Source organism: Monodon monoceros, unplaced genomic scaffold (assembly GCF_005190385.1).
Source record: "Monodon monoceros isolate NGI ecotype Baffin Bay Population unplaced genomic scaffold, NGI_Narwhal_1 Super_Scaffold_3, whole genome shotgun sequence".
NCBI lineage: Eukaryota > Metazoa > Chordata > Mammalia > Artiodactyla > Monodontidae > Monodon > Monodon monoceros.
This window is the reverse complement of record NW_021703780.1, coordinates 6,075,768-6,093,633: the sequence shown is the minus strand read 5'-3', so window position 1 is coordinate 6,093,633 and position 17,866 is coordinate 6,075,768. Positions and strand designations below refer to the sequence as shown.

Below are 17,866 nucleotides of genomic sequence, written 5' to 3'. Positions count from 1 at the left end.
CTTCCCACCGGAAGCCCCGCCCCCGCGCCGGGCTGAGCGCCGGAAGCTCGCGTCCCGCAGGACGCGAGAGGGACCCGAGGTATGTGGGAGGTTCGTGTTCCCGTCGTTCCCCGCCGAGGCTGGGCTGACTGTTCCTTCCGGAGCTTTTCGAGTCTGCTCCCCGCTTTGTGTCCTCCCTTGGAAGGAGTCGTCAGCTAGCCCGGGGCTGCTGGACGTGAGGGTCTCACACCGTGTAACCTCCCAGCTCTGCGCATGGAAACTTCGAGAGGGTCAGAGGGCGCCGGAGCCGGGCGGGCGCCGTTGCGGCCGCGAGGGGCGGGCGCGGCCGGGCCGACGTCACACTGGGACGTTCCACCGCTGCCGCATCCCCGCTGCGAGGTGTGAAAAGCCGTGCGTGGGCAAGGTTGAAAGCGTTCTTCCCCCTCTCTCGTTATCCAGTGCGGAGGGAGGCCGCCCGAAATCCTTACTGTGGAACTGAGCAGCTATGGTCCCTGGAAGTGAGCACACTTGTGCGACCTGAAAAGTTTGTTGCGTTGTTGTGAGGTGAAAATAAGACAGTTGCTTTTCAGAAGTTTAAAATTTGACATACGACTGAAAATTTAAGGAAAAAAAAATTTGAAAATTTTTGCCAGTACCCCCAGTGACACCTCTTTTAACACCCATTCTAAAACAGCTTAGGAGTGTCTCTGGAATATCTGTCCAAACATTGGAACAAGTTTTTCGTTGTTGTTGTTTTTAAGTCTAGCCTAAATCGGGTCAGGACAGAATGAAAGATGAAAAAAGGAAGCCTAACTTAAAAAAAAAAAAAAGGAAATTGGTAGATTATGCCATATGAACAAAGTTGTAAGAGTGTTATAATTGGGAGTTCTAGGTTTGCAAACAAAAAATTTTGAAGGAATAAGGCCCTGGCGATTTTTTTGTATTTGGAAAACAAAAGAAGGATGTTTCAGACCCCCTTCACCACAGCCCAGGCAGTATTTATGTATTTGGAAGACAGAGGAAAAGGCGAGCATAAAGTCTGGCCTCTCACCAATCCTGCCCAGCTGGCTTGGCTCCCTGACTTTTTTTATATTGATCCTTAAGCAAACGATGACAGGTTTGAAAAAAAAATTAAACCTCGGTGAATTACTTATTAATTTGGTAACTCAATAAAATACTCCAGGGGAGTGGTTAAGTGACTGCAGATTGAAAAGTTTTAATAGAAATAAATCATTTAAGTGCAGGATTTATTCGATATATTCTCTGAACAACACTGGTTGGTTTGCTGTAGGGGATATTGAAAAACTGTAAATGGGCTCCTCCTGAGGTCTGCATAGTGTGTGAGTGCAGACACTAACACCCTTGAAAGAATGGTGAAGACTAAAACAGTCAATGAATAGGTGCTGACTTGTGAGATGGAAGTTTAGACTAAAGACGTTGTAGGAATTTAAAAACTGGGTCAATAGGTAGATAGGAAAGTTTTAGGAGGGAGAAGCACTAACCAGGGCAGACTACTGAGATGGTAAGGAGCATGATCTATTTGCAGGGAAGGAAGCCTGATCTGACTTGAGCAGAGGAGGACTGGGGAGGTAATGTGGGTTCAGGCTATGGAAGACCTAGGAAGTCAAGCAGAAGAATCTGGACTCTGTGTTTGGACCTGTTTTCTACTCCCATCCCCTGATGGACCTGAGGAGGTCATGAGAATATGGACCAGTATGATGCCGTAGGGAGGGAAAGAAAGCATGGGTTATGAAGTACGTTTTTTAAAGGAGAATTGGACAGGACTTGGTAACTGAGTAGCTCATGGGTGATGAGGTAGAAGGATGCCAAAGATGTCTCCTGGTTTTCAAACCCAAGTGCCTGAGAGAATAAGTGTGGCATAGGGAAGGGAGGGAAAACTGATGTTCAGTGTTGGATTTGACTTGATAATGAGGTATTAGAATAGAAAGTATCATGTAAGTAGAAATACAGTGTTTTGTGGACCCTAATAGGTCTCTGATAATATTTTGTAAATATCTTTTGATTAATTGAGAGATCCCTTCACCTTCTGGGTCCCAAACCTTTTAGGGAATCACTGGATGGTAGCCACACATACTGACTTCTTTTTGTCCAAATTAGTATTTACTACCATGCAAAGTTACCATGACTTTGTAACATACTCAGACTAATTTTATATTTTTCCAATGACTTCACAAATGATATTTTAAAATTTAGGGTAGTGAACTTTGTTGCCTTCTTAATATGAGGAGGGAAACGGAAAACAGCTTTTTGTTTGTATATCTTTGTTGCCGTGTGCGGGCTTTCTCTAGTTGTGGCAAGCTGGGGCTACTCTTCGTTGCGGTGCGCACACTTCTCATTGCGGTGGCTTCTCTTGTTGCGGAGCATGGGCTCTAGGCACGGGCTTAGTAGTTGTGGCACATGGGCTCAGTAGTTGTGGCTTGCAGGCTCTAGAGCTCAGGCTCAGTAGTTTTGGCACATGGGCTTAGTTGCTCTGCGGCATGTGGGATCTTCCCAGACCAGGGTTCAAACCTGTGTCTCCTGCATTGGCAGGTGGATTCTTAACCACTGCGCCACCAGGGAACCCCCCAAAATTCTTAAATTAGTGTACAAGGATATGTGTATAAAGATGTTTACTGCAGTGCTGTTTTTAATAGCAAAATTAGAAACAAATATCTAACAGAAAGGGAATAAAGTGTAATCCTTTAGAATGAACTAGATCTACATGTATTTACATGGCTAAGTCTGAAAACCAAAAATTTAAGTGAAATAGACATTTATATGGATATATATAAAATATGTTATTTATATAAAAATTTAAAACAAAATAATGGTGTATATACCCACAATTTGCCCAGGGTGCTGCAGGATATTTTGAAATTTGAAGAAAACAGTGATACTGGACATCTGTTGGACCCCACAAGCTACTAGCTTAAGATAGTTCACTATTTCAGTATAAAAACCATACTATAATCCTTTCTATACTGCCTTGTTTGCAAACATGGGTTTTTGGAGGTTGCTGTGATAGAAAGCAAGTACTTCCTGAAAATCAGTGTGAAGTCGGAAGTGAGGGTTGGATTCCAGCTTAATTCCAAGGTTTGAGACATTGTGCTGTGCTTAGTCGTGTACCCAACTAGCAGGCAAGTTTGGTTGTTTAAGAATGAAATAAAATATTTTTCTCTTTCAGCTTATGTGTATTTTTAAACAGCTACTAAGTTGTTAGGAAAAATAGTTAAGTTGTTTGAGCTTAACTACTTAATAAATGGAACTGTTAAGTATTTCTTTTGGTCTAGGGGTGCTGTGAAAAAATTACAGACTTTAAGGTGTCACAAAATGAGAAAGTCTGCGAACTTGATATGTGTTATTTAGGGTACTTAAATGAGTAGTAAAATTAGAAAAATGTGGATGGGAAGAATTAATACTTACCAGCTTCAGTATAGTAGTTCTCTCGGGGGAGGGGAAAAGGAGGGAATTTAGGTAGAAGGGAAGGGTCATTTATTAATTTTGTAACACTTCTTTCCATTTTGTCTTTATTTGCTTCTGATTTTTTAAAATGTATTAAATCTGGGTAATTTGTCATATTGAGAAACAGTATAGCATAGCATTTAGAAATAGTATTCTGGAATCCCAGATGCACTGCTTACCAGCTCTGTGACCTTAGGCAAGCGACTTAACATCTCTTATGTTTCAGTTTTCTTATCTGTAAAACAGGGGTAAAAGCAGTACCTAGCTCATGAGATTGTTGTGAGATTAAATGAGTTTATGTGTGTTTGCTATTATACTATGTGCTGTGTGTGTGTATTGTTTTTTGAAACATTTTAAAATTACAGTACAACGAAAGAATTTTGAAAATGCCTTGGAATTTGTTGCAGTGGTATTTGACAAGAATCATATATAACAAGCTTTTTTGTAGCAGTCCCTTGATGACTTTTTCCTCCACGTAGAAAAGTTTTGTTGTATCCGCTAGCACAAATATACTCAATGAAAAAGGTTGAAATATATATAATTCATAAAAGCCTCCAACAGTTGATTTCATAAATGTAACTGTTAAGTCATAAATTTCAGGTCAGCTAATTCTTATTTTCATCTTTCTCTTTCTAATGAGATGTCAACATTGGAAATTACTCACAGAATGTACTAACTCAGCCAGTTGACACCAGCATTTCTTCCTTCAGACAATTTGAACCCCTTTGCAAATTTCATCAGCCAGAAGCATTTAATAATGAAATGGTAACATTTCAAAATCTGACAGAAGGCTTATCTTATACAGAGGAGCCAGAATTCCAACGTCATGTATATAATTATGTAGAAGACACCAATATACAGGAAGATTCATTTAAGGAAGAAAATCCAAAGGGAACTAGCACTTCCACAGATAAAGATCAACTTGTTCTTCAGTGTGTCAGACAACCTCCTAGAAGGCCACCTCTAATCCACTGCAGTGGAGAGATGCTGAAATTCATGGAAATATCACTGGCTGATAGTACTGCCATGGAATCTTCCCTCAACCCTAGTCAACCTCAAGGCTTCTTGTGTGAGGAAAATTTACACAGTGATGTTGAACAAGCACTTTATAAGGAGAATAGCTTTAACCTGCTTGATCTGAGAGTTAATTATAAAACAGAGGAGGTAAGACTGGTTAGTACAGCCTGTAGGGTATTAAAGGATGTGTTTTTAAAAAACAAACAAAAAACACTGTATGTAATCTGAGATTTTTGTAAGTAGTGCTAAATCATCTGATCAGCATGAGGGACATTGCTTCTCTGGGGAAAATGCCTTCTGAGATCTTACTCAATTTAGAAACAATTTTTTCTAATAAAATCAAGTACATACTTGGGGATTAGTTCTACCAAATGATAATTTCTTTGAGGGTCAGGGCTCTGTCTTACTTATCCTTTTATGCACCCTAGCATCTGCATGATGCCTTGAATATACTAAGCTTTTATATTTGGTGAATCATATTGATTGGAACTCAGAGTTTACACTAAGGAAAAGGTTAGAAGAGGAAGAAGTACCGAGGTATTAATTAAATTATTTGACAAGAAAAGTTTATGGTTTTTCTATCATGTGGGATTTCTACTGACAAGCAAAAAATGTTTATCTTTCTACAAAAGTGAAAACATTAATTTGTCTTTGAATTGTTGATTCTGGGTATGTAGTATCCTAGGAGCACTGAAGATGCCAACAGTATAAAGTCTATGTACGCTCTGAATAAAAAAATAAAAAATTTAAGAATTTGTGTGGGCAAATAGATAACAATCCAAGAATAGCATAACCAATGCCTTACCATTGTGAGTTTGGTGAGAAGGCTATGGCTGTTATGTATCATTTACAAGTATAAGCAGGTTTTTTGTTCATTTATTTGGAAGGAGCATTTACAAGAGAACTTTATTTACCTGTTTTGAGTTCTGCCTATTTCCCATTGCATTTAGCCATTCAGTCAGTCAATAAAAACTTTCAGGCATCTATCATGTCCTAGGCCCTGTGCTATGTGTTGGTTATAAAATGTCTGAAAAAGAAAACCAAAGCCAAAAGGATGTGGGTTTTGTCCTCATGAAAAGAACACCCTAGTAGAGGAGATAGACTTAAATAATCACATAAGTAAATGTAAACTTTCAACTGTGGTAAGTGCTGTGAATAAAAGCTACACATAAATTGTATATAATGTTATATAAAATTACATATAAGCTTGCAACTATGATAGGTGCTGTGACTAAAAGTAAGATGGGAGTCTTCCTGTCCTGGTCGGGGAGTTTGGGTAGGGCTTCCCTGAAGTGTAGTGGTAATTGAGCTCAGCTCTGAAGGATGAGTGGGAGTAGTTAGGTAACAGTGGGTGGGAGAGCATTCCATGCAGAAGTAACAACAAGTGCAAAAACCCTGTGGCTGCAGGAAGCATGGTACCTTCATTCATGGATCTGAAGGAAGCTTAATGTTGCTGGGTTGGAGGGAGAAGAGGGATGTTGTTGATGAGGATGGAAAGGTAACATGGATTAGATATCAAGGTCAATATCAGGACCTTGTAGGCCTCAGTAAGGATAGTTGTTTTTATCTCAGAACAATGAAAAAAACACTAAATATAAGGTTCCAGTATCCCTAAATTCTAGAAAGTTATTTAGCCCACCCCTTCAGAGATCTTTTACTGGGTTGTTACGTCATGTTCATTTCAGTGTTTTCTTACTACAACTTACTGTCCTTTTTTAAACCCCCCAAACTGTATTGTAGGCAGAAAGTCAATCATGAGGTATGTTTGTCTGACTTTCTAATGTTCACAGGAGTCATAGCATAGTGAGGTAATCATTTAATGAGGAATAAAAAAGTCTTTATTCAAAAGAGGCCTCACAAGAGAGTGTCGTCCACATCATGGTGGATGGAGCCCTTCAATCTACAACTAGTAAAACATCCACAGCTCAACAAACATGCATCTGCTGAACATACCAGGGTGCTGGAGAATTCCATGCAGCTGTACATCTAAAGGAGGGTGGACTGGAATGCATAGAGGAGGCAGAACTGGGGGAACAGTGGAGGTAGTGCCTGCAGTCCTGGTCCCCCAGCCATGGTGGCTGAGCCCACGGCCTCAGAGAACCCAGTAGCAGCAGGAGAGGCGGCACACGTGACTCAAGCCTCCTGGCCACAGTAGCACTAGCCAACCATAGGTGACTAGGCAGCAGTGGCAGTGGGGCCCACAACCTCATCTCTCCAGCTGCAGAGGCACCCATAACTCTGCCCCCCCAAATCCAGCCCGCAATGGCAGCACCCACGAACTTGACACCACCAGGCACAACAGGGTGCCTGTGATCCCCACTGTCTTCCCCTCCCCCCATGTTGGCAGAGCCTGCGACTCAGGGGATCTTGGATGTGGCAGAAGCACCCACCACCGTCCCAGTGCCCCAGCAGCACCAGCAGCAACAAGGCACCAACCACCCTAGAGGCACAAGCAGCAATAGCAAGGGCACCTGTCAGAGGCCCTGGAGGATGGAAAGGGCCAGCTCTCAAATGTAACCAGAGGTAGCACAGGTAAGAGAAACCAAAAACTTGTGTTATGTATGCCACCTGCTGGAAAACGAAAGACCTCTAATTGCTAACCTATTGAATCATTAGAATCAAGAGAGGGAAAAAACACTTTATCTAAAGAAGAAAGGTATTTGCTACTTCAGATGCACTGGCAGAGGAGCAACTCATCAAGCACCAAGGAAGAGAAGAGCCACAGTAACACTGTATCACAAAAAGAAAATGATAATTCTCCAGAAACCAAACTTAGAGTCATGGAATATTGAGATCTAACTGATAGAGAATTCAAAATAGCTGTCATAAAGAAACCCAAGGAGCTATGAGAAAATCAGGCAGTTCAATGAGCTAAGGAATCAAATTAATTAACAGAAGGAATATTTTACCAAAATATTGAAACTCTAAAAAAGAATCAAATTCTGGAGCTGAAGGACTTAATAAACAAGATGAAGAATGCATTAGAAAGCCTTGGAAATAGAGCAGACCCTATGGAAGACAGGATTAGCGAGCTTGAGGATAGAAATCGAGAAATGATACAGGTAGAAAAGGAGAGTTAGTCTTTAAAAAATAAGGAAATTCTATGAGAGCTATACAACTCTTAGGAGGGACAACAGTAGGGTAATGGGTTATCCCAGAAGAAGAAGAGTTGAAGAAGGGAGCAGGGAGTTTACCTAAAGAAAGAATAGCTGAGTGACTTCCCTGATGGTTCAGTGGTTAAGATTCTGACCTTCCACTGCAGGGGGCATGGGTTTGCTTCCTGCTCAGGGAACTAAGATCCCACATGCTGTTCAGGGCGGTCAAAAAATAAATTAAAAAACATATATATACCCGTGGGCCTTTTCCCTTTGGGAAAAGGCACAGGGGGAGAAAGATGGCGGCTACACAGGTACTTAATTACTGTTCTTTAAAGTAAACTCCAGTGTTTTGTGCATGCTTCTGTATATAAGGTATCTGTCACAATAAAACAAAACTAAGTGGAAAAAAATAAGATGATGTCTTCAAGTGAATAGGAAGTTCAAAGAACACTTCAAGTTAATTTTCTTTACCTGGCTTAATTTTCTTGGAGATAAAGATTTTTCATTTTTCAAAATATTAATCATGACCAAATTGTGATGACAACAGAGATTTATAATTGGAGCATGACTCTTTGAATTTTTGCTCATTTTAATTCTAAAATTAACTGTTATAAAGAGCCCTGTTGGAATAAAGATTTTTTCAGAAAAAAATAAAAATAAAGATTACTGAAACCAACAGCATATCAGGGATGTAAAAAGATCAAGGTTTAAAAAATAATAATAATAGCTGAGAATTTTCCAAGCCTGAGGAAGGAACTGTACATACAAATCCATGAAGCCAAGAGAACATCTAATCACCTCATTGCAGAAAGGTCTTCTCTAAGACACATTATATTGAAACTGTCAAAAGTCAATGACAAAGAGGTACTAAATACAATGTGATACCCTGGATTGGATCTTGGAACAGAAAAAGGACATTAGTGGGAAAACTGGTAAAATCTAGACTTTAGTTAATAGCAATGCATTTGTGTTGTTTTGTTTTAATTTTAACAATGTGCCATGGTATATAAGATGTTAACATTAAGGGAAACTAATAAAAATTTTATCAAAAATGCAAAAAAAATAGTCAATGGCAAAGAATGTTAAAGGCAACTAGGGAAAAAAGGATGGTTACCTACAAAGGAACCCCCATTAGGCTATCAGCAGATTTTTCAGCTGAAACTCTATAGGCCACGAGGGAGTGGAATAACATTCTCAAAATACTGAAAGATTAAAAACTGTCAGCCAAAAATACTTTATCCAGCAAAGTTATTATTCACATATGAAGGAGAAATAAAGGCTTTCTCAGACAAAAGCTGAAGGAGTTCATCAACACTAGACGTGCTTTACAAGAGATGTTGAAAGGGGCTCTTATGCCAAAAACAAAAAGGAAAAGTACACAAAATTTCGAGTAAGGTGATAAATAGAATCAGAAAATTGCAACTCTATGTTAGAATAGATTGTTAACACTGTAATATAGCAGAAATATCAAGGGAGAAAAAATAACGATACCTACTTCAATTTGGTAACAGACTCACAACATAAATAGGGATAATTTGAGACAACAAAAACAAGAGGGGAAGAGGAAAAGGACAGAACCTGTATAGGCAAATGAAGATAAGATGCTATCAGCAGAAAAAAGACTGTCTTATCTATGAGATGTTTTATACAAACCTCATGGTAACCACAAAACATAAATCTAGAGCAAATACATGAGATATAAAAAAGAGAAACATCATAGAAAACCACCAAAAAAAAAAATAGCAGACAGAAACACAAAAAAGAAACAGTGGAGATAGAGAGCAATCAGAAAACAAAAGATAAAATGGCAGTACTAAGTCCTCATCTGTCAATAATCATCCTAAAAGTAAATGGATTTAATTCACCAATCAAAAGACATAGAGTGTTTGGATGGATTAAAAGACAAGAACCTCCCCCCAAAAAAATATATATATGAAAAACAAGACCCAACTATATACTCCCTCCAGGAGACTCACCTCAGCTTTAAAGATAAACATAGGCTCAAAATGAAGGGATGGAAGATGATACTCCAAGCAAATGGGAGCTAAAAGAAAGTGTATCTATATTCATATCTGACAAAATAGACTCCAAGCCAAAAAAGGTAACAAGAGACAAAGATGGACATATAAAAATAATAAAGGGGACAATTCATGAAGAAGATGTAACATTTATTCATAGGTATGCACCTAACATAGGAGCACCAAAATATATAAAGCAATTATTAATGGACCTAAGGGAGAAATTGACAGCAACACAATAATAGTAGGGGACTTTAACACCCACTTACACCAATGGATAGATCATCCAGACAGAAAGTCAACAAAGAAACATCAGCCTTAAATGAAACATTAGACCAGATGTATTTGATAAATTTGTACAGAACATGCTGTCTAAATGCAACAAAGTACACATTCTCAAGTGCACATGAAGTTTTCTCAAGGATACACCATATGTTGGTACAAAGAAAGTCTCAATAAATGGAAGAAGATTGAAATCATATCGAGCACAATGGTATAAAACTAGGAATGAACTAGGAGAAGAAAGCTGGAAAAATCACAGATAATGTTCATGACTGAACAACATGCTATGAACAACTATTGGGTCAATGAAAAAATCAATGGAGAAATAAAAAGTTACCTGAAGACAAATGAAGATAAAAATACTGCATATAGGGATGCAGCTCTTAAAAGAAGTTTATAGCAATGCAGGCCTACCTCAAGACAAAAGAAAAATCTCAGGGAATTCCCTGGCGGTCCAGTGTTTAGGACTCCATGCTTTAATTGCAGAGGGCATGGGTTTGATCTCGGGTTCAATCTCTGGTTCGGGAACTAAGATCCAACAAGCTGCATGGTGCAGCCAAAAAAAGAAAGAAAAAAAAAAAGCCCTCAAACAATTCAAACTTACACGTAAAGGAAAAAGAAAAAGAAGAACAAACAAAGCCCAAAGTCAGGAGAAGGAAAAAATAAAGATCAGAGTGGAAGTAAATGAAATAGACTAAAAAGACAATGGAAAAGATCAATGAAACTAAGAGCTGGTTCTTTGAAAAGATAGACAAAATTGACAAACCTTTAGCTAGACTCACTAAGAAAAAAAGAGAGAGCACTCTGCTAAATAAAATCAGAAACAAAAGAGACTATTAACAGCAGATGTCACAGAAATACAAATGATTATAAGAGAATACTAAGAACAGCTATACATCAGCAACCTAGGAGACACGGACAAATTCTTAGAATCATACAACCTTCGAAGACGAATCAAGAAGAAATAGAAGGACTTCCCTGGTGGTACAGTGGTTGGGAGTCCGCCTGCCAATGCAGGGGACATGGGTTTGATCCCTGGTCTGGGAGGGTCCCACATGCTGTGGAGCATCTATGAGCCTGCACTCTGGAGCCCGCGATTCACAACTGCTGAGCCTGCATGCCACAACTACTGAAGCCCGCACACCTAGAGCCCAAGCTATGCAACAGGAGAAGCCACTGCAGTGAGGGGCCCGCACACCGCAGCAAAGAGTGGCCCCTGCTCGCCGCCCCTAGAGAAAGCCTGTGTGCAGCAACGAAGACCCAATCCAGCCAAAAAATAAATTAATAAAAATAAATAAATTTTTAAAAAAGGAACTAGAAAATCCGAATAGACAAATCACTAGTAAAGAGATTGAAACAGTAATCAAAACCTTCCCCCCCCAAAAAAGTTCAGGACCAGGTGGCTTCACTGATATATTCTATTAAACATTCAAAGAAGATTTGATACCTATTCTTCTCAAACTCTTCAAAAAACTTGAAGAGGAGAGAACATTTCCTAACTCAATCTATGAGGCCAACATTACTCTGATAACAAAGTCAGACAAAGACAACACACAGAAAAAGAAATTGCAAGCCAATATTTTTGATGAACATAGATGCAAAAATCCTCAACAAAATATTAGCAAACCAAATACAACAATACAGGAAAAGAATCATACACCATGATCAAGTGGGATTTATTCCAGGGATGCAAGGACGGTTCAACATCTGCAAATCAATCAACGTGATACATCACATTAGCAAAATGGAGGATAAAAACTGTATGATCATCTCAATAGATGCAGACAAGCATTTAACAACATTCAACCCCCATTTATGATAAAAACTCTCAATAAAATTACTATAGAAGGAACATACCTCAATATAATAAAAGCTATATAAACCCACAGCTAACATCATACTCAAATTTGAAAACCTGAAAGCTATCCCCCTAAAATCAGGAACAAGATGAGAATGCCTACTCTTGCCACTCTTATTCAACATAGTATTGGAAATCCTAGCCAGAGCAATTAGGCAAGAAAAAGAAATGAAAAGCATTCAAATTGGAAAGGAAGAAGTAAAACTCTCACTATTTGCAAATTATATGATTTTATAGATAGAAAATTCTAAAGACTTCACAAAGAAACCTGTCAAATAATAAATGAATACAGTTACAGGGTACAAAATCAACATACAAAAATCTGTGGTGTACCTATATATGCTAACAATCAGCTAGCAGAAAGGGAAATTAAGAAAATCTCATTTACAATTGCAACAAAAAGATTAACTACCTAGGAATAAATTTAACCAAGGAGGTGAAAGATCTGTACACTGAAAACTATGACATTGTTGAAAGAGACTGAAGAAGACATAAATGGAAAGATACTCCATGCTAATAGATCAGAAAAATTAACATTTACCTAGAACAATCTACATATTCAACGCCTATTATTCAGTCCCTATCAAATATGCAGTCCCTATTAAATCCCAAGGATATTTATACAGAAATAGGTCAAACAATTCTAAAATTTATGTGGAATCTCAAAAGACCCCAAAGAACCAAAGCAATCCTAAGAAAAAAGAACAAAGATAGAGGTATCACACTCCCAGATTTCAAACTATATTACAAAGCTATAGTAATCAAAACAGCATGATATTGGCAGAAAAATAGTTACATAGATCAATGGAACAGAATCCAGAGCCCAGAAATAAACCCACACATGTATGGACAATTAATTTATAACAAAGGAGTGAAGAATGTACAATAGAGAAACAATAATCTCTTCAATAAATGGTGTTGGGGGCTTCCCTGGTGGCACAGTGGTTGAGAGTCCACCTGCCAATGCAGGGGACACGGGTTCATGCCCCGGTCCGGGAAGATCCCACATGCCGCAGAGTGGCTGGGCCAGTGAGCCGTGGCCACTGAGCCTGTGCGTCCGGAGCCTGTGCTCCACAATGGGAGAGGCCACAACAGTGAGAGGCCTGCATACCGCAAAAAAATAAAAATAAAAATAAATGGTGTTGGGAAAACTAAATAGCCACATGCAAAAAAAAAAAAAAAAAAGAAAAGAAACCACTATGTCACACCATACACAAAACTCAAAATGCATTAAAGACTTGAATGTTAGACCTGAAACCATAAAACTTGTAGAACAAATCATAGGCAGTATACTCCTTGACATTGGCCTTAGCAATATCTTTCTGGATATGTGTCCTCAGGCAAGGGAAACAAAAGCAAAAACAAACAAATGGGACCTCATCAAACTAAAAAGCTTTTGCACAGTGAAGGAAACTATCCACAAAATACAAAGACAACCTGACGAATGGGAGAAGATATTTGCAAATCATATATCCAATAAGGGGTTAATATGCAAAATATATACAGAGCTCATACAACTCAACAACAAAAAAATCCAATTAAAAAATGGGCAGAGAAGCTGAATAGACATTTTTCCAAAGAAGACGTGCAGGTGGCCAACAGGCACATGAAAAGATGCTCAACATTGTTAATTGTTAGAGAAATGCAAATCAAAACCACAACAAGGTTATCACCTAACACCAGTCAGAATGGCCATCATCAAAAAGTCTACAGATAATAAATGCTGGAGAGATATGGCCCAGCAATCCCACCACTGGGCATATACCCAGAGAAAACCATAATTCAAAAAGACACATGCACCCCAATGGTCATTGCAGCACTATTTACAATAGCAAGGTCATGGAAGCAACCTAAATGCCCATCAACAGACGAATGGATAAAGAAGATATGGTACATAGATACGATGGAATATTACTCAGCCATAAAAAGGAACGAAACTGGGTCATTTGTAGAGACGTGGATGGATCTAGAGACTGTCATACAGAGTGAAGTAAGTCAGAAAGAGAAAAACAAATGTATATTAACGCATATATGTGGAACCTAGAAAAATGGTACAGGTGAACCGGTTTGCAGGGCAGAAATTGAGACACAGATGTAGAGAGCAAACATATGGACACCAAGGGGGAAAGTGGTGGGGGTGGTGGGATGAACTGGGTGATTGGGATTGACGTGTATACACTGATGTGCATAAAATGGATGACTAATAAGAACCTGCTGTACAAAAAAATAAATTCAAAAATTCAAAAAACAAATGCTGGAGAGGATGTGGAGAAAAGGGAACCCTCCTATACTGTTGGTGGGAATGTAAATTGGTGCAGCCACTATGGAAAACAGTATGAAGATTCCTCAAAAATAAAGAATAAAACTACCATACGGTCCAGCTAGTCCACTTCTGGGTATTTACCCAAAGAATACGAAAACACTAATTTGAAAAGATATATGCACCCCTATGTTCATCACAGCATTATTTACAATAACCAAGATATGGAAGCAACCTAAGTGCTTGTGAATGGATGAATGGATAAAGAGAATGTTTTATATGTTTACAATAGAATACTACTGTCATATAAACAAGATGAAATCTTGCCATGTGCAGCAACATGGATGGGTGGATCTTGAGGGTGTTATGCTAAGTGAAGTAAGTCAGATGGGGAAAGACAAATATATGATTTCACTCATACATGGAAAAAACTCAAAATAAATGAACAGAATAAGTGAAATGGGTAAAGGGGATGAACTGTATGGTGATGAATGGAAACTAAATATTTGGTGGTGAGTATGCTGTAGGGTATACAGAAGTAGAAATATAATGTTGTACACATGAAACTTACATAATGTTATAAACCAGTGTTACCTCAATAGAAAATAAACTTTTAAAAAAGACTTTGCAGACTAAGGTGATGGACAAATCTGTTTTAATTCATTTGAAGTCAAAGAAAGTTATATGTATTCAGAAAAGTTTGTGTCATAGAAAATGGTGAGAGTACCCAAGTTTAATTTTTCCTCTGTAAAAGTAAGTGTAATACATATCTCTATCATATACCTACTGTTTGTGCTCTGCTGTGCTATTAGGTGCTGTACATACATTCAGCAATTAATACTTAAGTATTTTTGTTAATTAGACATCAGTATTGGAAGTAGATGTTGTCATTGTTATTTCAGAACAGAGAATACCAAACTAGGGATCTTGGATTCAAGGCCAGACCTCAAAGCTCATGACCTTTCTACTCTTTCATACTTATTTTATTTACTATAATTTACAGATTGCACATTCTTCAAAAGGAATACAGAATTCTACGGATATTCCTGAGATGTCAGTCAGGCACCAAAAGGAAGTCGCAGTGGAGGGGAGGGAGAGTCCAGAGATTGTCTCAACTTGGTCTCCAACAGGCATTTCTTGGAGCGGTGGAGCATCTTGGGAGGACTGCATGACACCCAACAGAGAGCAGAGCTTGGAAAGCCCACAGCCTCTGGAAGAGGACATGGCTTTAAACGAAGTCCTACGAAAATTAAAGCGTACTAACAAAGAACAGCAAACTCTGATCCAAGACCTACAGCGTCGTAACATGTATTTAGAGAAGAAGGTTGAAGAACTGCAGAAGAAGACAACTAAAGAGCACGTGTTCGTGGACATCATCAATAAGCTAAAGGAGAATGTTGAAGAATTAATTGAAGACAAATACAGAGTAATGCTAGAGAAGAATGATACACAGAAGACATTGCAGAATTTGCATGAGATTTTAGTTAACACCCAAAAACATCTTCAGGAATCCAGGAATGAAAAGGAAACCTTACAGCTAGAGTTTAAGAAGATCAAGGGCAATTATGTTAGTCTACAGGAAAGGTACATGACTGAAATGCAACAAAAAAATAAAGCTGCAAATCAGTGCATGGAGATGGACAGAGCCTTAAGCAAGAAAGAAGAAGAGGTAGAGAGGCTGCAGCAACTCAAAGGAGAACTGGAAAAGGCCACCACTTCTGCTCTGGACTTGTTGAAAAAGGAAAAAGAGACCCGAGAACAAGAGTTCCTGTCTTTACAGGAGGAATTTCAGAAACATGAAAAGGAAAACCTGGGTGAAAGACAGAAACTGAAATCTAGACTTGAGAAATTGGTCGCTCAAGTTCAAATTTTGCAGTTCATATCCGACAATGAAAAGGCTAAGAATACAGAACTCCAGCAGCAGATCAACAAAGTAAAAAATGAAAACTCAAAACTTCAGCAGCAGGTTGCAAGGAGTGAGGAGCAAAATTATGTTCCTCAATGTGAGACAGCTCAACTCAAGGAGAACTTAGAGGAAGGAACAGAGTCAGATATGGCAAAGGTATTATCACAAATTCAGAATCTCTAATGCAGAATTTCAGGAGTTTCTAGTAGTCTTCTGATGCATATTTGGGCATGGCCCACATACAAATTTGTTGGCAGAGAGTCATTAACGAAAAAGAGAGAAAGGAAAATGCACCACAAGTTTGGAGAAGTTTCTTTGGTTCTCGGGTACTCACATTAAAGAACAGCCATTCCTGGCCTCTCGTGATGATTTTGGTAGTGGTGAAAATTAATGTGGGAATTTTGTGGGTTCCTATGACCAATCATCCGGAGCATCCTTTGAGAAAAGATTTTCTAAGTGGGGGTCGCAATCTTTTCATACCACATCTACCTATTCAACAAACTAAATAATACAATTGAATATTTGGTTTACAAGGTAAAACAAACCTGTATTGTATCACATAGTAATTTTGTAAAGTTATAAACATTTTTATTGAGATATAGTTGACATATAACATTATATTAGTTTCAGGTATACAACATAAAGATTTGATATTTGTATAGCAAAATGATCATCATGATATATCTACTTAACATTTGTTAAAAACAACATGAGAGCCTCATATCAATGTGTTTGGAAAGGCTGTAATTTTGTATTTGCAGTTCAAATGTAATTTTTGGCAGACAGCCTGGAAGCATGGCCTGGTAGTGATAATCTTCACAAGCCAGAGCATATCTGTTCTATTTCAGTTTTGTAGGCCTGCCTTAAAGTATTTATAGTATGCAATCCTATTAACTCTGACTACTTAGAAAGAAGGCTAATCTAAACTACAAAAATGTATGTTTATTTTTATATTTGTCGTAATAACTTAGGCTGAGCTGATCTGTTGCTTGAAGATGTCCTTAGGGGACTCTCTTTCATGAATCTGTAATCAGTATAAGTATTGCTTGCAAGTAAATAATTCTATTATTTTTAATGACTCAGAAAAATATTGTTCTCTTATTAAAAAATTCTCTCTGTGATCTTTTCTCCAGAAAGAAGGAAGGACTATCTAAGCCAGTGTGGTTCTCAAACTTTAGCATTCATCAGCATCAGCTGTGAAAATGCAGATTGCTGGGGTCCACCCAGATTTTCTGATTCAGTAGGTGTGCGGTGGGGCCTGAGAATGTGCATTTCTAAGAAGATCCTGGATCTCACTGATGCTTCTGGTCCAGGGATCACACTTTGAGAACCACTAACCTAAACAAAGATGACCTTAAGTTTAGCTGTTAGCCAAATCATGGCAAGTTTTGAATTAGTAAACGCTGAGTAAATTACTGTAACTGTGCAGAAGTTTATCCAGCATACAATTTTTTTCTTGAGCTTTCTTCTTTAAAAAGCAATGAAGTTCCTTGTTCTATTTTGACTAATCAATTTCTTTACTCTGCTTTTAGTTTTGCTTTTCATTACCTTTAGGTCCACTTTCCCAAAGTGTGTTCTGGGAGTATCTTTGAGATCAAAAGCATTTTCATGGTAATAAATACGAAGACATTAATGCCTTTTTCACTCTCATTCTTTCACAAGTGTACAGTGGAGTTTTCCAGAAGCTATGTGACATGTGGTGGTGTAATTGCTTTTCATGGCTGATGAAATGTGGGAAGCACATATGAGAATCCAGCTATCATCTATTAAGCTAGCATTAAAAATATTTGCAAAAAGTGTAAACACTGCCACTCTTTTCACTAATTTTTCATTTTGGAAAATGTGCCAACTTTGTATTAAATTGTTACTTACATTGACACATAATAGATTTAATGTTATTTGAATTAGTAAACAAATATTTTTGAATGTTCTCAGTTGTAATTTCAGTACAATAAATATTGATATAACTGATAAATATAAATATTG

At 38.2% G+C, this 17,866-nt stretch overlaps 1 protein-coding gene across 1 annotated transcript in view; it reads left to right on the top strand.

Moving 5' to 3' along the window:
• The first annotated feature begins 6 nt into the window (after positions 1–6).
• Positions 7–17,866, top strand: part of CAGE1 (cancer antigen 1) — a 41,242-nt gene continuing 23,382 nt past the window's right edge. The window contains exons 1-2 of the mRNA XM_029243891.1: positions 7–79; positions 14,978–16,036. Of these exons, the coding sequence (XP_029099724.1) occupies positions 15,026–16,036 (1,011 nt within the window). The 5' untranslated portion in view covers positions 7–79; positions 14,978–15,025. The remainder of the gene's footprint in view (positions 80–14,977; positions 16,037–17,866) is intronic.